The sequence below is a fragment of the Cicer arietinum genome, chromosome 4 (assembly GCF_000331145.2).
Source record: "Cicer arietinum cultivar CDC Frontier isolate Library 1 chromosome 4, Cicar.CDCFrontier_v2.0, whole genome shotgun sequence".
Classification (NCBI taxonomy): Eukaryota; Viridiplantae; Streptophyta; class Magnoliopsida; order Fabales; family Fabaceae; genus Cicer; species Cicer arietinum.
In genome coordinates this window covers 13456208-13478957 of record NC_021163.2, presented here as the reverse complement: position 1 = coordinate 13478957, position 22750 = coordinate 13456208, and the positions used below count along the sequence as shown (strand labels likewise).

Genomic DNA, 22750 nt, shown 5'->3' with positions numbered 1-22750 from the left:
GCATATATGTGAGTTATTTGTGGAAGGGCCGAACATCTTGCATATGTCGCTCATTTTTCTAACGGTGGCTGAATTTTACTTGATTAATTAAATATAATATTTTATAGAATATTAAAATTTTAAGTAGTAAGTTTATAATGTAAAAATGCAATTTTTTTAAAACAAAAATTGCAAAACGAGAACTAATTAAACTGAAAAGTTAGATATGTTTAGGTGAGATGCAATTATAGGTATAATATATTGATTTGGTTTGTATGTACCAAGAGACAAAAAAAAAAGTAAATCAAAAAGACTTGGATTGAATTTATACAATTTTTTTCACAAAATTAAACTCAAATGTATAAATAGCACATTGATTTGGTTATGTTCAGTCGCGTTCAAAATACTAAAAATCAAGATACTTATTTTTTAAATATAAATTTTTTTATTCAAATATTAAATTTTGTATACTATTAAAATAATTATGTAAACACTTTTTAAATTATAATGAAAAAGTAATATATAAATAATAAAAAAAATTCTTAAATACAACACATATTTAAGATAGATAATACTACTAATATAGTCGAATTATTTTATTCAGATATCAGTAGTTAATTTTAAATGAAGTGAAATCATACTCAAATCAACATAGATTGAATTTATCTAGTTCAATTCAAATTGAACTCGAACACATAATAAAAAAATCAATTTAATTAATTGATTTTTTTTTTTGAATTTATTAGATCATTGATTTTATTTTTATATCTTTAAATGAAACCCAAAATATTTATAATTGTAATTTAAGTTAAAAGATGTAGTGTATATTTTTAATTAGTATTTTTTGTAATTATTTTATAAATTATTTTTATTAAAAAAAATGCTAAGGACATTAGCGTGGCCAACATTTTGGAAATGTTACAGGTGAAAGGTGACGGGTAGAAGACTCTTCTTTCATTATTTAAAGATCATGCACATGAATATTTTGAAAATATGGTAATTCATTTAACTAAAGAATATTATCCATGCTTTCCTGAATAACTCATTAACTCTCATATTTTGAAAATATGGTAATTCATTTAACTAAAGAGTCACTTTGAAATGTCTGAGTCTGGCCTACGTCTATCATAGACTTTTTATCGGTCTGGCCTGACCTTTTTAAAAGTATGGTCTGACCTGAAAGTCTATTTAAAAGCCTTATTCACATTAAAATATTTAAATGTTCTACTTATACGACATGATACCCTTCACATATCAATATCAATGTACATATCTATATATATTAAACAAAAAATAATTTTTCTAACAAAATAATTTTAAAAAAATCTGAAACAAACATCCTTCAAACTCTAAAAAATAATTTTTTATTTCAAAGAATAGATTTTTTTTTCTCATTATTACCTCTGAAACAAATATGGAACTACTACTAAGTGATTGACTAATTGAATGACTACCGAATATGGAACAACTACCAAATATGGAACGGCTATCGAATATGGAATGACTACTGAGTGATTGCCTAATTGATAGAATTTAAAATAAGAAATATTATTATTAATATAATAATAAAAAATAACATTAATAAATAATAAAATATATAGAGGTCGACCTGTCAGACCTAATAGGCTTTTTTATAAGTCTAAACCTGACTTATTTAAATAAATAGACTTTAAAAATAGTCTGAGCCTAGCCTTTTTATTAAATAGGTCAGGCCAGGACAGACCATAAGTAGGTCAGGCTAGGCCAGACCATAAGTAGGTCAGGCTATAGACCCCTAACGGACGGCCTAGCATATTCCTATCCCTTCATCCTTTCTGGTCAACGGATAACTCATTAACTCATGAAAAGAGAGAAAAAAAACTCTAAAATTCAGGCAATGTTGGCTAAGCTTGAAAGGGATATCGAGGTTGGGTATGGTCCCTACACCAATCTATCCCTCTTTGATTTAGAGGACGGGGAACTCAGAAGCTTGGTACCATAGTGGAAAGGTTGATTTTGCCCCAATTCTTCCTCATGGAGTTAAAAATAATTCTAGGATTTGCATCAGTAGCGGAGTTTGACTAAAAAGTTTGAGGTGACCAACATAAAAGTTTCCTTTCACTCTCACAAAATTCCCTCTTGAAAAAAGAATCAATTCTTTTACTTTTTTTCATTCTCACAAACTTTTCTAAATCAACCAATTTAGAAAACATAAAACATATTTTCAATGAAAATTAAATGGAAACAAAAATCAAACACTTTATATGCAACAAAAAAACTACAAACAAAAATCAGCACTAACATCTAAGTTAAAACAAACAAAAACTTCAAACAAACAAAATTCCAAAACATAACTCCAAAACAATCAATTCTTTTACACTCCTTTATTCTCACAAACTTATCTAAATCAACCAATTTAAGAAACATAAAACATCTTATCTTTTCAGTGAAAATTAAACACCTTATTTGCGACAAAAAAACTCAAACACTTTATATGGATATAAAATCAAACACCTTATATGCAACACAAAAACTCCAAACTAACAAAATTAAAGCTCCAAACTAAAGCTCCAAACTCAGCACTAACAAAACTCAAAATCAAAACTCCAAATGAACACTAACTAACAAAATTCAACACTAACAAAACTCTAAATCAAAACTTCAAACTCCAAAACAAACTCCAAACATCAATTATGATGATAAACGAAATTACGAAATTGAAATCCAAATCTTGAGTTTTGACGATTGTCGAAGGACCAAGACGGAGGCGATTGGAGGCGGCGAGTAAAGGAGCGACGCGATCTGGAGACAGAGGCGACGAGCAGAGGAGCGACTAAGCAGATCAGCTACGAACGGCAGAGGCGACGCGGTATGTCCGTGAATCGCAAGTTTGGGGTGGTCGCAGCCACCCTCTACCCCTACAAAGCTCCGCCCCTGATTCGCGCTTCATCCTTATGGATTGTAATAGTTTTTGTCGTTCAATTTGTTTTCATATGCGTTAAAGGATATGGCGTAACACAAATGTAAAAAATAAAAAAAATAAAAAAAAAACGGAAATTCGCTTGGGCCTTGACTTCTAATCATGCAAGAGTCATTTGCACACCATTTATATCAGCATTATTATTCTTTCAAGTTTCAACATGCTATTGAAAGATAAAATAATATATGTATATATTCGAGAGCGCTCTCTTTATATCTTTACTTTCTCTATTTATGGAGATGAAAAGGTGTAATCTTTATTACGGTATGCAAACAACGGTTCCTGTGCCATTGTTCAAATGTTTCCAACCTGTTTTGAGGGTCATTTCCAAATATTAAAATGTTTCTTTAGAACAGTCAAATAAAGGATAAATTTTTCTTTGGGAGAATAACTGGATGAGTTTAAGTAGAGGCTATTCTGGCCACCAATATAGCTATTTCATGTTTCTATTAAGCAGAAGATGGGTGAGTCTGACCTGGTCCTTCTTTTTAATAAAGTTCAAGATAGAAAAACCAGAAAAAGGTAACAGAAAAATTAATATCCAAAATATGGACCAAGACATTTAAATGGATGAGGCTTTAAAGACATGAGATGGGAGACTCCATAATAGTAGATATAAAGATGACAATCAATTTTGACCTACATACTTTCAATTGACCCATTTCATTCCCAGAAAATATTATAATCAAGATAAAATACCAGATTAGACTTTCAACTGAATTAGTTATTGAGGAATGGTGACACTAGTTTAGTCTTTAGGTTAGACTGTGTACAACTAAGCTTTATCAGAATTAAAAAACAGTAGAACTGATCCAAGCCTTCACAGATAAAATATAGTTGAGATTAGACTACTCATTAGACCTCAATTATTCATGAGGGGGAGAGGAGATTTAGAAACCTTCTCATACACATGACCTGGTCAATTATGTCCATGTACATTATCATATTGAAGCATATCACAAAACCTTTATAGCAAGCTACCTCCATCAAATGTTAAATCACAACGTTATGCTAAACTTACTCATACATTTCAGTTCATCGAAGAAGGTTAGGTGGTCATCACTTTGGTTAAAAGAAATAATAAAGCATCATCATACTCAAATAAAGTATCATCAAAATTTAAAAGCCTTTTGCAAAAAATAAAAAATAAAAATCAGAAGCATCATGCCATGCAAAAACCCCAAGATTAAGAAAATAGCCAAAAAGGTGTCCAATTGCCAAGCAAAAATGCAGTTGAAAATCTCACAAACCGAGCAGCCTAGAGGATGTCTGCGGTGACATAAATTAATTTTGAATAAATAAATTTTGCAAATTTAATTCTAACTAAAAATGAATTGAATATAAAGTGATTTATGTTTGAATATCTTAATGTAAAAGTTAGTCGAAATCAATTCTAAACTTATGGAATCACTTTTGTCTCCTCCAAATGTGAAACCAAACATACACTAATTTGATAATCATTGAAAATGACACAAAAAGAGCAAAGGCACAAATTGAATGAAAAGGGAATGACACCTTGCAATTAGAAACAAGCAAAAAAACTAACCGTGAAAAATGACATTGCCATATAAATATAAACCATTATTGAAGAACATTTTTGTTGAAGCAACAATCAAATTTCACATCCAACAACAACAACCTGAAATCTAACCCACATACTAAAGACACATTTTTTAAGGTGTTAACAAAAGAATTTTCACCATCATCATCGTCATCAAAATCACTGTACAAGAACAAGTCTACCACCCATATCTCTATCACTATCACCACCCTCAACATTTTGCAGATCATGTCCCTTCGGCACCGTGACTATAAGTTCCCCGTCAACAAACACCGCACTAGCAAGCTCCGGCATCGTCGAATCCGGCAAACGGAACCTCCACATATCAAGCTCTAACTGATCAAGCGATAATTCCAACGATTCACCATCTCTCACCACGATCTTCGTCACGCCGGGATGGATCTCCACCGTATGAGTCCTCACCTCGCCGATTCCCTCCGTCTCCGCCACGAAACGGAAACAGTCAGGAGCCTCCTCCACCGCCACGTCCGCGTCTGATCGAAAAGGAAGCTCCAACACGCGGCTGAAAACGTGTGGGAGACGCCGTAGCTTCTTCCCAGAGATTCCCAACAGAGCTTGAGCCTCCGAAGCGGTGTTACCGCCGTTGGTGCCGAATTGGATTGTGATGTTGCGCTTTCTCGGAACAGGATGAACCTTCATGCTGTTTCCGTTTAACGCCACAGAGGATTGTACCACCAACAAGATTAATAGCAAAATCAAAGTTTCCTTTTCGATTGAACAAAGAATCATAAAGAATTGATTCTTCTTCTTCACCTTTTGTTTGAAAATACCTTTCTTTTTTGGGGATGAAAATGAAAACCCTAACCCTAGTTTTCGATACGCGGTCGCGACGATGAGAATTCCGAATTGAAATGGAACGTGATGTGATTTTAATTTTATTTTTTAAATCTTTTTCCCCTTGTATCGAGGAATATGGAAGAAAAAGAATTGAAAGTGTTATTATTTGATGAAATGGGTGAGGAAGTGCAGAAGGGAAATGAAAATTAGGATGATTTTTTGAAGTTGATGTTACTCTGTTGCCCTTGCGCTTCTTTGGATTTACTAAATCTGTATCCTTCGTCAATTATTAAAATAGAATTTTTGAAAGAAACGAAAACGTTCAAACATTTTGCTAAAAGAAGAAAACTAGTATTCATATAAGCCGAAATTTCTAGAGGTCATTTTTTGATGGGAATCATGTAAGAATTTAGTGTCATGATTTGGTAAGAGAAGTTTTTTTAGTAAAAAAAGAAAGAAATATGGGAAGTGTGTGTTGTTACATTACATCTATTAACAAACTTGTTAGGCGAAATCAAATTATATTATTGTATCACATATTTAGGTTTATATTTTTTTACTTTTTCTTTTTATAATTTTGTAATTTATGAAATATTCATCTGCTTGATATTATTGGGTCTGCCTCCCAACTACATTTTTAGGTTTTTTTTCACTAAAACATCTCGCGGTAAAATTCATGCTAAATGTAGAGAAAAGATATATTGAATTGCAATAGTGTCCTAACAAATTATACCGGTAGTAATTACTAATTACATAAACTATACCAATAATAATTACATGACTACATTTTTAAGATTATGATTATATTGTTCTTAAATATTTGAAAAATATTAATATTGTTATGTTAAATAACATATTTTGATTCAAATTTCAAATTTCGCAGTTGTGTATAATTTTTTTTAATAATCATATTATTTTATTTATAAAAAAAATCTAATTACATTTAAAATAACATAAGTATTATTTTATAGAACTATAGTAAAAAATCAAAAGTATATTTTGCAAAAGTTTGTTTACATTTGTTATAGAGTAAAAAGAGTTTAATCGCAATGGACTTTTAGTTAATGTTTAGGAAATTGGACAAATGATTGAAGATAACAGTTCAATGATTGAATCAAATAGAATAAATATTACTTACCTCTTTAAATATAAATTTTTTTTTAATAATTTTTTTGTCTTTTTTATAAGATTCTCTTATTTTCAACAACTTTATTTCTTTACTAACACACCCTTAATTAATTCACATCTTTTTATGCAATCAACATTAAATAAAATACTTAATTGTAGTTTTATTCTCTCTTTTTATTATCGATCTACAAAATTAGACCTCCTATTTTAAGAGTTATTAGTCACTCCTTTATATTTTTGAATTATAAAACGATGATTTGACATAGTTTTAATGCATGACATACAATTCTATAATATAGAACCAACAATAATGTATTAATTATTCATATATTATTAATTAAATTAAAAATGTGAAGAAGAAAAAATTTGAAGTTGAAATCTAAGTTTTTACAACATTTTTATTTCAATTTCATAGGTATTAATCATTATACATCATCCTATCATATGTCATGTTATTTAAAACATCTCACGTCATTATTTTTTAGTTAAAAAATCAAAAGGATAAACTAAAACTGACAATTTTTAAAATAGGAGAACCAATTTCGTAAATCAGTAATAATAGAGGGACTAAAATTGTAATTAAACTTAAATAAAATAATAGAAACATTAATTAATTTTTCCTCTTCAAGGGTAAATTTGTAAAATCAATATCAATTGTTAATAAATTTAATATAACTATTCACTTTCTAAATTCTCGTGATTTTTTCAATAGGTCTTTTATATATGGACGAATATAGTAATATTTTTAACTTTGATATGTTAAGTAATTAAGTATAATATTTATATAGCATAATATATTATGCGGTCCTTTAATTTTATTTCACATAATAATTTAGTTTTTTTTTTCAATTTGATTTGTTATTTAATTTTAAATAACAATTTGATTATTTATATTTTAAAATATCAATAATATTATCATTTTTTTTTAATAGAAACTCAGAAAAATCATTAAAACTTTCATACCAAATCCAAAAAATGAATTATCGTCTTCAATATTATGCAAATTTTATCGAATTCATAACTCAAATATTCAAATAAACTCATATTTTTATTCTTTGTTTAATGAATTTGATGTTGCTAGAGATGAAAATATGAATTTATTTAAATATTTAAGTTACAAAGTTTTTTTAAATTAGTAATTAATTTTATGGGTTTTGTTTGAAGATTTAGATGAATTTTCTATAAGAAAAAAAAAGACAAATAAGAAGAAGATAAGACCGTTGACATTTTAATATATACACGAACAAGCCACTACTTAAAATTAAATAAATGACCAAATTGAAAAAGAAAGAAAAAAGGTAAATAACTGAATTGTTATTTGAAATTAAGTTAAATGATCGTGAGATATATTTTGTTTATTTATATAAAATTTATGGAGATATAGTAATTTTTATATGATATATTTTCTTTAATGAAATATAAGTAAAATTGATAGTTGAATTAAGGGCATGAAATATTAAAATTGCATAGAAGAATCATGCTAGTAATATACTACTTCATGCTAATATTTATCGGTTATCGGTCAAATAGATTTTTTTCACTTACTATGATATAGAGCTTTCAAAATAAATTAATCCAAATGGGTCGGTCTATCCAGCCCCGTTAAAACAGTGTTTGGACCTAATAATTTTAATTTGAATTTTTTTTAGGACTTTTTAGCTCAGCCCAAATAAATCTGTTACTTATTCGAATTAGTCGAATGAATATCGAGAACCCGCATAACCAATTTAAAAAAAAAATACTAGTAAAATTGACCAACATAAAGAGATCCAACCTACTTAGATATATATATATATATATATATATATATATATATATATTATTTTTAGTTGGTTATATATTTTTAACAAGTAATTTATTTATTTTTCTTAGTGGACAATCATCCAACACTTTAAAAAATGTGACCATTGCTCAAAGAGTCTAAAGACACTTATTTTAAAATCACATTAGAACTATTTAACACTCTATTTGAATTTGATTTGAGTTTATGTTATGTTAGACAAATCTAAATTCATTTGTGTTATGCTAGATAATATCTCTAAATTTTAGACAATTTGAACTCATTTTAATTTGTGTATTGTTTGAATGATGTGTTGTTTTAAAAAAATTGAATTAAGTTTTTGTTAATTGGAAAATTCAAACTTAGTTTATGTAAAAAGAGTATATCATAATATTTTTTTAAATGGACATAAAATAAAATAGACATTCGAATTGATTCATATTTAATGCATAAGTAGTATATCATAATTTTTTTTTAAATGAACATAAAAAAAATTTAAATTAAAAAAATCATAAATAAATAAAAAACATAATGAATAAAAAAATACTATAAAAAATATACAAATTATCAATCCAACTCGCAACTCGTATAGGACCAAACTCGTGTAAATTTTATCATTCCATATTAAAATAAGACTTTTTGATCCAATTCAAAAAAAACTCACAACCCATTTATTAATAGAGTCGGCCATATATAGGCATTGCAAGCTTTACAAAAATAACAAGTTACGAGACCTCTACTAACAAAAACACAACTTACTAGATCATGTAATCGTTTCTTAGCTTTTCATTCTTCAAAGTTTATATATTTCATAATTACACTAATTTATTTTCACAATCAATGCCCAAGGGTCAAGGTTTTGCACTACTTCGTCTCCCAAACCAATCTTCTACGACTTCTACACTCCTCTAATTTTTAGAACCTTGCTTTTAATGTAATATAATTTAATACCAACATTTAATTAAAACATTTGTCACTGCTTTTACATTTAAAATTAAACACAAAATCACACACAAAAGATAATAACAAACACAAAATTCATATTAAAAAATTACTGTAAAATTTTGGATAATTTTGAATTCTCATGATGGTCAATGTAAAATTACTAGTTTATATTGAAAGTTGATTTGTAAAATGATAACTCACTTTAGATTCTCACAATTTGATGTTAGGGAGGAAGAGAGTTTGGGCCTGCATACTATACGTTTCAAATGGGATTGTTTCGCCCTATACTTCCACATTTTTACCTATACTCCTACAATTTTTTGAAAATTCAAACTATATACCCTTAATTTTATTTTTTTACCAACTCAAATTTACCTTTTCTTTTTACCATTCCAATATTTCCAGACCTAATAAAAAAAATTCTGATAGATAAAAGTTTTTCGAAAATTTATCGGAAAACATCTTCACAAGTTTTCCGGTACACAATTTTTTTTTATGGTTTAAGATTATACTTTGGAAAAGTTAAAAAAAAATATTTTGGTAGTGTGTTATACTCTGGAAAAGCTAAAAAAAGGTATTCTAGTAGTAGTGGATAACTTAAAATAAGATTTTTAAAAATGGCATATGAACCATAAAAGTCTTTTTGAAGTTTTCCAGTGTTTTTTTGAAGTTTTCCAAAGTGAAATGTCTCTAAAAAATTGAAAAAAGATTTCTGGTAAAATTGGAAAAAATTGAATCACTTCTTACCGGAAATATCAAATAATATAATGGTGAAAATTTTAAGATTTATAGGAGAAAAAAAAATTATTTCCTTGCCTTTATGGGGGGTAAAGGTTAAATGTGGGTGGTATATGGTAAAATCATCTTAAAATGGCCTAAGATATGGATTTGACCCATGTTTTATTTCAGGCCGTTTGCAAGCTTGTAGTGAACAGTGTTCTAAATAACCAAGAAGATGTGTCTCAGAACTAAGTGACGTTCTTAAGGAATATAAAACTATTACAATGTTTTCCCTAATTTTAGTATCCAATTTTTCAGGATACAAATCAAAATCAATATGGTTGCTCTTACCTTAGCAAAGACTTTGACATTTATCATAGCCCCACAACTTATCATATGTATCATTTTTTTTTTTCGAATAGATGATAAATTCTATCGTAATTAAATCACATAACTACAAAGTATCATGTACAAATCTAGGATAAAATATTCAACATAAACTATTTGTCAGTTGAACTATGACTAAATATAATAAATATTTTTATAAAATAATCAATGTAATAATTAATTATTAGTTTGTTACCATGAAAATTTGTAACTATAACCTCTTTGTCACTCTAATACTCTTGAATCACCAAAATATAACAACAGTTAAACAATAGTCTGTTATAATATATTAACATAGACTTTTGAACCATTCATCCACACATAATCACATTTTATGTCACATAACTCTATTTATGACACCTCACTTATTTGTTTAGTTGTCATAGCTAGAATATATTCTTCATAGCTTTTGGTATAGTACACAAAATTTCAACAATTACATTTTATCAATAACAAAAAATTCAGCAGTAAACAAACATTAATAACAACTCATAATGCAATAAACATTTTCTCTATTTATCATTTATTAAATGTAAGTTTACTTTGTAGCCATTCGTAAGGTAATTCCAATTATTTACCATATTTTCGTTTGAACGAAGGTTCAAAAAGACACGATACCACAACCTTTAGACATGAACCGTAACATCCAGACATTTTATTTTTATATTTTACCTTATTAGGAGTTGAGATAATTATTCTAGAAATTGTTGGTGATAATTACTATTGTATTGTGTTATTTTAATTGTTGATAATAATAATAATAATAATAATAATAATAGTAATAATAATAATAATAATAATAATAATAATAATAATAATAATAATAATAATAATAATAATAATAATAACATGAATCACGTTAAAAACAAAATTACATTAAACTGATGAGTGAATAATTAGGGTCTTAATGGGATTAGGTTGAAATATCACGTTCCACACTTCTACTGATAGAAAGGAAAAAAACAAAACCAACGTCTTCCATCCACAAACGCTCGACCATATAGACAGAAAAAAAAGGTTTAGGAGAGAAAAAGGAAGAAATTCAAGAACTAAAGGAGTTAGTGATTCACCCCTAATGTGTAACACAATTGGAGCAAAAACCGCTACGTGAGAATTTTAATAACGACACTCATATCGGTAAGGGCATCACTCCATCCGTTTTCCTACTTGAATTATATGTGATATAAATGTAATGTGATGTTATGTATTGGTTCTGTTTGTGTGTTATCTTCAAAATGAATATTAATAATGGTTGTGCATGACATATTCAAATTGTGAAAAATGAATGTTATATGATACATTGTTATGATGGTTGTGTTTGACATGTTGTGGTTATTCAAGGTGATTATTTTGTGTCTAAACTAGGTTGGTTTAGGACAAGGTTGAATGATTTTGGACGCTCTGCTTGAGTGATCTATATTGCTACTAACAAAAGTGTCTACATTCATGCATTCATCATTGTGTGGTGCGTCCATAATTGGTTGAAGTCCAAAGTTGTGTGTTGCGTCCATAATTGGTTGGAACCCACAGATTCTTGCGGGGATTTTGAGTTAGTGGTGTTGCTTGGAATGACCCACGATCCCTTGTGGGGGAGGTGATATTCTGGAATCGTGCATTGACATATAATCTAACAAATAGGTTGTGCATTTTGGTTGATTTGTATCTTTGGTGCGTTGTGATTTTTAACTGTTAAATGAAGTATATGATTTATTTATATTTTTGCTATAACAACTATATATGCATGCATATTTGCTCTGTGTTTGTTATTTGGAGATGACTCTTATATTTGCCAGGACGTCACATATAGTGTTACTTGAGCGAATAATGTTACGGTCAACCTAATAGGAGAAATGCGAGGAAGTACAATAGCATGCAGTTGGAGGCTCCAAGATACTTTTGTGCCGGTATTAGACTTGTTGGGTGAGTTTTCCACAAGTCAAAAATTTTTGACCAACTAGGATTTATGTTTGGGTAGTAAAATGTCAAGAGTTTTGCCTCTAGGAGTTTCTTTTGTTTAATGTATTAAATTTACTTTTAGTAATTGCAAATACTTTAATTCATTATTTTTGAAAATATAACTAAAAATTTTATTAATTGATTTTAAGGTAAATGAGTATTTAAGATAATCATAAATAAATAAAAACGAATTTCTATTTTTACGTTTAGAATTTTGTTAGTTAATGTCTCGAAAAAGCGAGATGTTACATGAACAATTTCATGCTAATTTATCTCCAATTTGGACATAACAAAATTACTTTTGTGGTGTTTGACTAAATGCAAATGTTGTTTATATTCAATTGAGTAACCGACTTTGATATATTTTTCTTCTTCATAACCATCTTCCGAATACAAAAAACTAATCTATTTTGGGATTGTTAAAATGCATGTGCTAATATATGTTGATATTTAGTTACATAATTTTTAAGTAACAATTCACTAATACAAAAAGGAAAAAAATAAACATAATCTATTTAATTTATGTCGATTGCAATTATGGAGCAACAAGCTAACATTGTATTTGAAATTTTGCAAGGATGTTCCATTCAACTAACCAATCGATTTGCCTCAATCTCATTTTAAGTGTCTCATTATTTTATCTTAAATTATTTTTCGTTTTACAATATAAATACAACATTAATTTTTTCCCCCACTAATATACCGTTATTTTAATATTTCAATTCATCAAATTTTTCCACTAACTACAATTAGTAAGGGCATTTGAGAAAATGAAATACTTTATTATTGAAATCAACACAACTAATCATTTTCTTAAGAGTTTTACACAACTCAAATGAGACATTTAAAATAAAACAAAATGAGTACTTAAGGACTAATGTTGTCTTTCACGCCAATATAGTGAAAACAAGGTTTCTTCCGACTTACAAAATTATTCTATTCTAAAACATATATTTTCATAATCATATTTAATTGATGTAATTTTTAAGGTGCACTTATGTTATACATTTGTTTTAGTTCAAATCCCTTTTAGGTAGTTTATTACATTAGAAAGAAAAATAATTACTACTATCAATTCAAAAATCCAATCATTTTTTTTATTTCTTTAGTTGCCTTTTAAATTCTATATATGTTGGTATCACTTTTAATATTTTTTTTTTCAAGTTATTCTTTTATAACATGACTAGCACCTTAACTTCCACCCCATTCCCTATAATTTATACATCTAATTAAGTATTATTATTTTGAGATGATATTTACAAATAAAACTATGTAAATATAAATTATAAATACAACTATTGTATTTGATTTGATGTCTAAGTTATTATATTTACGTTACTACAATACAAAGTTTATTTAGTAAGAATGTTAGTTCACAAAGTAAAATAAAAAATGAAAATTATAAATGATTAATTCTACGACTTATAAATAGTAATTGTCATGTTTTTTAACACTATTAAATAATTTTTACTTCAAATTATATATATCACACGGTTTCTAATCTTAATTAATTTTTTGAAAATAATTCTCAAGTCATCCGCACAATGCTCGAGTTGAAATTTAGTTATTAGTTAAAATATAATCTAAGGGGTAACAAAAGTTGCACATATAACATTATTATCAAATTTTCAATTAAGTGGAGCTGTTGATACCAATCCTACATATTTACTATTATCAGGATTCTTTTCTCTTCTATACATTAATTCAATATTATTTCTTTTTTTGTCTCTTGAAAATCTGTACGTTTAGATTGATTAATCTAAATGTGTATTATCAAATATATTTTTAAATTAATAATTTAGAAACTTTCCAGAAGATTGAAAATGAGTGAACAATCCACATGAATTCAATGCATAAATAGGCACAACAAAGTCTTATTGTTGGTTTGGTCTCGTCACACCAATAACTAAATGAAAATTTTAGCATGTACCCCCTCCTTTATCCTTATATCCCCAAAAAGTAAATAAAAATATTAAAATACTTTTATATATATAAAAAAATAAAATTATTTCTTCATTTAATATTTTTGAAATAGAAATAAGAGGCAAAAAAAAAAAAACAATTCCAAAAAACTTGAAATAAGTTTTTCGATATAGAACATCATTTCTAGAAATCTACTTTGAAGTTTTCCGGAACAACCGGAAAACTTATTTTAACTTTTCCGAAAAATTACCACCGCCAACAAACTTCAACGTAACAATTCTGGAAGCCACCTGAAAACTTCATCCACATGTTTTTCGGTAGTTGTTTGATTTTTTTAAAAATATTTTTTAAAATATTTTTTTGTTTTAATATTTTTTATTATATTAGTATTTATTTAATTTATTTAATTTTAACTAATTTATGGATCTTTTTAGAGAAATGATTCGTCTGACTAACAGCTTTGCGTAGAATGCCACGATTTATGATGTATTAATTATTAATTATGATGTATTAATTATTAATTATTATGGTGTATTAATTATTAATTATTTATGGTATATTATTATTTAAAAATATTTATATGTGTTAATTAATATTTATGATGCGTTAATTATTGAATGGTGTATTATCATTTATAAAAATAATAAAATTAAAAAAATATTTAAAAATGATGTGCACCGGAAATCTTTGTGAGAAAGTTTTTCGGAAACACCTTCTGTACTGAAAATCTTTCGAATGAAGTTTTCCGGTAGTACAATTTTTCACTTCTATATCAAAAATCTTTTTTAAAATTTTTCCGGTAACAACCTTGTGTACTGGAAAACTTGAAAAAAGTTTTCCGAAAATAAGGTATGTACCAGAAATCTTTTTTGTAGTTCCAAAAAAGATGAAATGGTAAAAAAAAAAAAAACTTTAAATTAATAAGAATATAATTGGTATTTTTAAAAAATTATGGAGATATAAGTATAAAAATGAGGGTAGATGCTAAATTTTTCTAATTAAAAATCTATGTACAGATTTGGGCTAAGCACTAGCAGCATAGTAACTCGACGCAAGGGTCCATAGTGATAGAGCCATGATGCTGGGTAACTAACAAGATCTAAAAAAATCAAGACTCTTTTATTGTGCAAAATATGCTTTTATTTGTTAACAAAAAAATTGGCTAATTATATTAAACCTAATTAATCTCAATCAGGTTGGTCGAATCATGTGAAATAAAACGTGTTTTGCTGAATTTTGATATGTCCGCACGTAACGTTGTTGGCTTGATATCACCATTCACCTAATCTTCGTGTTTGTATGACTCAAAGTCAATGAGATGCAATCTCTTCTATGAATTGTTTATATGATTTATAAAACTTTACGAATAATTTTTTTTAACATAATCAATCATCGACAGAGTTCAAACTTAATCACATAATTAAATTAATTAAAACGGTTTTTAACGAGTTTTTTACTCTCTTCAAATCTATCTAATTTGTGAGTTTTGTCCTCTGTATATACTGAATTTTATACCTAAAGAGATAAGTAGTTAAGTACCAAGATTTTTTACCTCCCACTATCAATTAAGGTTTTTATATTCAATCCAACAAATCTTTATAAAATTGACAGTATAAGGTGAAAGACTAGATGTGAACTTCATTTATGTCATATCTATTTTTTGTGTAAGAGTTTTTCAATGTTCAAAATTACTCTTTAGTGACAAGGAAAGGAAAAAAAACCTTTATTTATTTATTTATTTATTTTAATTTGTGGTGGAAAATGATTTAGGAAAAGAATACGAATCATGCATGCTCCAACCCTTGATAGTCTTAGTATTCAGTTCCATATATCCAAATTAAGCACCTCTTTTGAATCAGAGTAAAATGAAATTAATAAGGAGTACTAAAAAGGAGATGAATTTCCTTTTGCTCCCTCTTTGTCCCCCTCTTCTTTTCCAGGCTATAGGTAAAAAGTCAGTGTTAAAAATCAGGAGCTACTAGGGAGGCATGGACAATTTCAACTTCAAAGACGATAACACCTTATTCGAATCAAAGTAAATGGCTAATGAGACAGAATTCTCTCTATGCAGTAAAAGAATCCTCAATGCGTATTGTATTTGTGATATGTATATTAAGCTATAATATATAAGTCAATTTGTTTATACTAGTAAATATAATATTTTCAACTAAAACAACAGTTTTTTCTTTGTTTTTGGAGGTGAATTTATTTTGTTGCTAGAACTTAGAATAATGATTACAATCACCTTAGTTTCATTTGTATGTATGTTCCTACACTAAGCCAGAATATAACTCTTTCCTCCCTTTTAATAACTCTTCATTACCAATGCTTTTACTCTTTGACATGCATGATAATATTGTTTGTGCCATTCACCATTCCTGTTTTTCTTATCATTGGAGTTGGTCTACTTGATATAGAAGGTTCCTTAAAATTAAGCTTGATTTCATATATAAGGCCATTTCACATAATTAACAAACAAGAAATGAGGACATTGTGCTTAATAAAGGATAAAATTGTTGACCAAGAATCGACAGATAAAATTCAAGGTAAAGAACCTTTACAGTAAAACAAAATATTGAAGCTTCTCACAAGAAATGAGGGCATTGTGCTAATAAAGGATGACATAGCTCCAAAATCGACTAATCATTTCAAGTTGGGGTGTCAGATCCATAATTTGTTGTGAACCAATTGTACTGATAATTATATTCAAATTCAGCAAACTGCCAGAAATCTTTCTTCATCTTGCCAACAATCCTTGAAATCCTATATTTGAAGAATTCCAATGCTGCAGAAAAAAGTCCCGTTCCATCAACAATAGAGCTTCTTTGATATTCAAGAATCCATGTATTAGGGTCTAATTGCACTACTGAAGCACCCCATTTTGGCTGAACCCATGAAGTATTGGTCTTTCGAATCAAATAGCTGATTTGTCCATCATTCCACTTTTAAACAGAAAAATAAACATGAAATTAGTCAACATTAACAACAACTTCAATCAATGACAAATCATAAAGTAAAAACATTTTGGAGAATTTAATATAATTTACCTCAGTAACTCTTCCTGATAAGATAGTTAGTGTACGAAAAGACAACCTTGTTGTGAGCATTCCAGCTGTTTGTAGAGGCCAACCCCAAATTGTTACTTCCTCAATTGATGACTTATACAATTTGCACCTTGAATTCAATAATACACCATCCTATATACAATTTTAGTTCATGCTGTTTAGCTATGCTTTTTTATTGAACAAATGAAGAATCAATAAAAATATTTCTACCAAAAATAATATAATTTTTTCCCCTCAAATTCATAGTTCTATAACAAGTTAGGAAACTTCTTTTAATGGACAATTTTAGTTGATGCTGTTCACTTCAGCTTTACTTTTTTTAATTGGAAAATTGAAGAATCAATAAAAATATATTCTTTTTTGTTCTCAAACACAGAGTTCTTTAACAAATCAAGAAACTTTTTTTAATGGGCAGTTGAAGAATCAATAAAAATCTAATCTTTTTTTTTTTTCTCTCAAATTCACCATTCTTTAACAAATCAAGATACTTTTTCTAATGAATAGTGCAAGATACAAAACCTGGCTGATTTCCCATGAGGTGTCAGAAAAGCCGCAATTTGAAACTTTTCCATGAACAAAACTTCCCAATTCATTCTGCAAAAATCTCAACTTCCCATTCAAATCTTGAATTTTGTGACATTTCTCACCAACCCTTTTCACCACATCAGGTGAAAAAGAAGGTTGAAAAACCCCAGAAACCACCCGAGACAGAACAATGTCTGCAAAGAAAAGAAAACCCAAAACAGCCATCACTCTCAAGATATCAATACCAGAGAAATACCTTTCTTGTCCCTTGTTCTTCTTTTCCATTTTGTGGACATAGTTTGATTTAGCACTAGATTTTAAGATAGGAGTGGAAGGTGGTATTATGCTTCGAGAATGAAAACTTTTTTTGGGTGTGGAGAGAATGGAAGAATGAAAGGAAATTGGAGTGATTTGAAAATTGGGTTTGGAGGAAGAGAATTTAGTTAAGGAGCTATTGGGAATGAGGTCAAGGGTTGCATTGATGCTTGCCAAACAAATTTCACAGTTACAATTTGCATCTTTTTTGCAATCAGGGTAGTAGTAGTAACAGCTACTTTCATGGTTATCTTCTTCTTCATCTTCTATGCTGCTAGATTTTGATTGCGGAAAGTAGGTTCTCATGGTTTCTTCAGAGGTTTTTTTTCTTCTTTCTTGGTTTTGTATTTGAAGTTTCGAACTTTCGAAATTTGAACCCAACGGTCGTATCTGTCTGGCATCTTGGTATTTTAGTACTGAAATGACATATATAGCCCTATAACTTTTTATTTTTTGTAAATAGAGGGCGAGAGGCCCATGTAACTATCTTACTTTTTTGGTTCCGTCTAGCCCTGTTACTTTTTTTTATCAAAAAAATATTACTTTATTACTTTATTGATTTGCTTGGAAAAATTATATTTCATACCTCTATAATTGGACTCTTATCCAATTTCTTTTAAATCTAATTTTATTCTTACTATTTTGACACAAAGTGAATTTTTTGGATCCAACCCCATAAACTACAAAATATTCGATATATAATTTTTTTATTAAAATTTTCGATTGTAAATTACATATCAGAAATTTCAACATTAAAAAATTCTAGTACATTTATCTATACTGAAATTTTATATACAAATTAAATAAACAAATAGAAATCTTACATATTGTAATTTTTAATATGTGGAAAAACAAAAAATAAATTTTATACATTGAAAAATTTATTTTTGAAAATTTATGAAACTAAAAACTTTTGTATATGGTCTGCGAATGTATTTTGGAAAGTTCATAAAAAAAAAAAAAAGTAACAGAATATAGAAGAGGAATCAAATTTTGGGGTATATAATCAGTTGTCTTCGCTTTTGTGAAACTAATTTTTCATATAGGCAATTTATTTCACTATGTATACACTAACTCATTTTCAGATGACGTAAATCAATAAATTATTACTACAAATTTGTTAAATATACTTTAAGACGAGTTTGTTAATTTAGACCAAATAGAAAATTGGTGGGAGCAAGTTAGCAAATATTATAGGAACTTGCTAACTTACACATATCTATTTTTAAGTGAATCCAAATCTTTTTATATTAAAATAAAAAACATGGTCAATTTAAACACTATTTTTCGTTTAAAAGCATGGTGAACGTAAGTAGCTATTTTTATTATAAAAAAAAGTAAAACCTTGTAATCTTTATTTATAAAAGTTGATGGTAGTCTTACATAACATTTTACTTTTAAAAGTTTTGTCAACTGAATCGAGTATTTTTACTATAAAAAATAATAAAAACTTGTAGTTTGATTATTTAATTTTGAAAAAAAAACTAATGTTTTTGTCTTTTTGAATTCTTCAATTTTCAATTAATATAGTTTGATACTTTTTCACATTATTTCACTAAATACAAACTTCCTCAATTTCAAAATAAATGTTACTTTAATAAAAAAATATTTTAAAATTGATGTTATTTTTCGATTTTCAAGGTTATTTTAATTTTTTTTTTCAAATTGTATGCTCCAATCAATGTTATGTATATTACTTTCAAAATATTAATTACAGTTGTGTATTTATAACATTAGTGGCGAAAAACACACAATAATTAATATGAATAATAAATAAGCTTCATTCAAATAAAAATAAAAATAATAAAAATAAATTCATTATGAGTTGAGACATCTCTCATCTATATGTTGATATTAAAACTAATTAAAAAAACACGTAAACAATACACATAAAGATTTCATAAGCAAATAAAAGATAATCAAACCAAAACTTTAACAACTGCATTAATTTCTTTCACATATGACCAAATGTCAAAAATAATGCAAGATTCAAAGTCTTTAATTTAAATTATATTTGGGAAAAAAAATATTTGTTGATATCTGTTCATATTTACTATATGTGTTATATGACATGACCAATTTCAACCACATGTTGATAAATTATATGTAAGACTAAAATATTGTTGAATTTGTACGAACTTATTGCTTATATGAACACCATATTTAGATGAGAAAACAAACGATGTCACACTATGGTGACAAACAAATCAAACATTGCATTCGGACAACAAAATCAAATATAAAACACGAAAAAAATTATATCTATATGAAAAATAATTCATTTAAATTAAATGACAAAATATAAGAAGGGAGAGACCACTTTTCTAATAGATGAAGAAAAAAAGATAAAACTATAATTTCTTTTTTTTTAGAAAAGCGAGAGACGTGAGAAGAAGTTTGTAACATTATGTATTGCAAATGAATATAGTGTGTGATTTACTTTGCAAATTATATAGTATCAATTTCTCCATAGTCCATTCCTCTGTAAGGGTCTAGTCTCATCTTCTCAAGTTGTTCATTGCCTCCAAAATCAACCTCGTTTAAATTCACTAAAATATTTGTAGGTAACAAATTTGTTGGAAGTATTTCCTAAACAAATTGTTGTATATATTTGGTCTAAAAAAAAGTTGTTGGAAATAGGGCAACCAGTACATTTACATTTCGTTCAGAAGCTCAACAAAACTAAATATGCCTGACTCAAAACAAACAACTATATATGCGAAACTTGTTGCGAAAACATCAGGTAAGACTTAAACTTTATAAAGTGAAAAACATTAAAATTGAGGTGATGGAATCAAGTACCCAGTGAATGAGATGAAGTTGACACTTGACCTTTTGACCAGGTTGCTTACAAAGGAAACCAACATATGCATTTCCGTGGCCTGTTCGTCATAAGGTTCTTGAAAGATCCTTTACGTTTTTAAATTGCAATTATTGTCGCAGTTGTGTTTACATTAAAATGTGGCTAATAAAGTCGCAATTTTGGCATTACAACTTGCAATTTTAAATTATATTCTTATATTTTTCATTCATTAAATAAAAATAAATTGAATATTTAAATGACTAAAAATGAAACGGAGAAAATAATAAATAGTGAAATTGGTATTAACTTATTTGATTGTCTAACGTGTAAAGCAAAGAGGAGGTTGATTAATGTGAGACAGAATTGGGAAGGTACGCGAAATGCATTTGTAACAAATGTATGAAGTCAGTATTGGCACATTGTTTTCACTGAAACAAAAGTCAAGGCAAATCAAACCCATCTCCAACATTGTCGGGTAGCGGACCATCATCTGCTGACTGTTGTAATAAATTAAACACGCACTTACACTTTTTCTTTATTTTATTTTATTTTATCCTTTAACATAAATATATTGAGAGTCAATTTAAATTGAAAAAAATATAATAGATATTTTAAGTTCTTTGAATTTGGCTGTTGTGACTTAAATAATCAACTTAGGATAATAAATTAAAAGTATTTAGAATTTATCTGAATTGTGAAGTATTAATATTTTTTAGATGGAATTAATTTCTCTATCTTATAAATAGATAGATTGGTGAAAAGGTAAAACAATCTCTAAATTTGAGTGGTCATAAAAGAATTATAAAATTTCTATTTTAAATGATTATGTGGAGAGTTAAATATTCTGAACCATGAATTAATGAGAGAATGATACGAATAATTATTTATTGTATAAAATGTAAATGTTATTATTATTTTTAACTTTTAAATGTGAGAGAAAATTGTAGAGTGATTGAGTAAGACTACGAATTATTTTAATTTTATTTTAAATGATAAATAATTTATATTTAGACACTGTCATGGATGTAGATATGGTATATCGAATCACATAAATTAAACTTGTCATGCAATAAGACATAAATGATGACAAAGTACATTAATATTGACCACAACTTCAAAATCAAATTGACAATATTATTAAAAGACGTGGAGAAAGGTGAAGGTTATTGATAGAAACAAAATGATTTTTAATATAAAATTAAATAAATTTTTCATCATTAGTTAAAGAATTAGAAATCCCCTACTAATATATATAGCAAAACTTTACGAGTGGTGCATGTTATCCGCAATCTCTAATTGAATGAGATAGAAATTACTGCAATCATACTATCATTGCTTATTTGAACTTTATTTATTTTCCTAGTGATCTTTGTAGAAAATTAAATTCCACCAAAACACAACTTTGTTTGAATTTTTTTATATCTAACTAGAAAAATATAATTTTACCACATATTTTAAGTTTATCAAAAAGGAAATAATAGATATTAAATGAAATACAATGAAATCAATTTTTATTTTATTATATCTTATACTACTTCAATTTATAGTATATATATCAAATAGATAATTTTATCTCACACTTTTATAGTATATGTAAAATAACCTAAACATTAACATTTAAGGTTATTTTATTTTATTCCACTTTTTCTCTTTTTTTAATAAATGATAAACACATTGAAATTTTTATTCAATTACTAAATTTCAAATTTAAATTCGAAATATATATTAAATTTAATAATATTAGTAATTGCTAATTCAACTATTATGTCAAATCACAACAACTATACAACTAAACTTGCATGTTAGGTTGACACTCAACATTTTGGAACTTAAACCAAACACACCAAAAGGTTAACAAGTAATCTAGCTAGTTGTTAATAAGTTAACAGTATTTTAACACAAAAGA

General features: G+C 27.4%; 2 protein-coding genes across 2 annotated transcripts; both read right to left on the bottom strand.

The window, feature by feature from the left end:
- Window positions 1-4480: 4480 nt before the first annotated feature.
- Window positions 4481-5627, bottom strand: LOC101514677 (uncharacterized). The gene has a single exon (XM_004496659.4). The coding sequence runs from the start codon at window positions 5247-5249 to the stop codon at window positions 4659-4661; it is 591 nt and encodes a 196-aa protein (XP_004496716.1). The 5' UTR covers window positions 5250-5627; the 3' UTR covers window positions 4481-4658.
- Window positions 5628-16561: 10934 nt separating this feature from the next.
- Window positions 16562-18426, bottom strand: LOC101514350 (uncharacterized). Its single transcript, XM_004496658.3, has 3 exons — window positions 17721-18426; window positions 17184-17333; window positions 16562-17078 (listed from the first exon to the last, which is right to left on the bottom strand). Exons 1-3 carry the CDS (start codon window positions 18345-18347, stop codon window positions 16785-16787), a joined length of 1071 nt encoding a protein of 356 aa, XP_004496715.1. The 5' UTR covers window positions 18348-18426; the 3' UTR covers window positions 16562-16784.
- Window positions 18427-22750: the final 4324 nt, after the last annotated feature.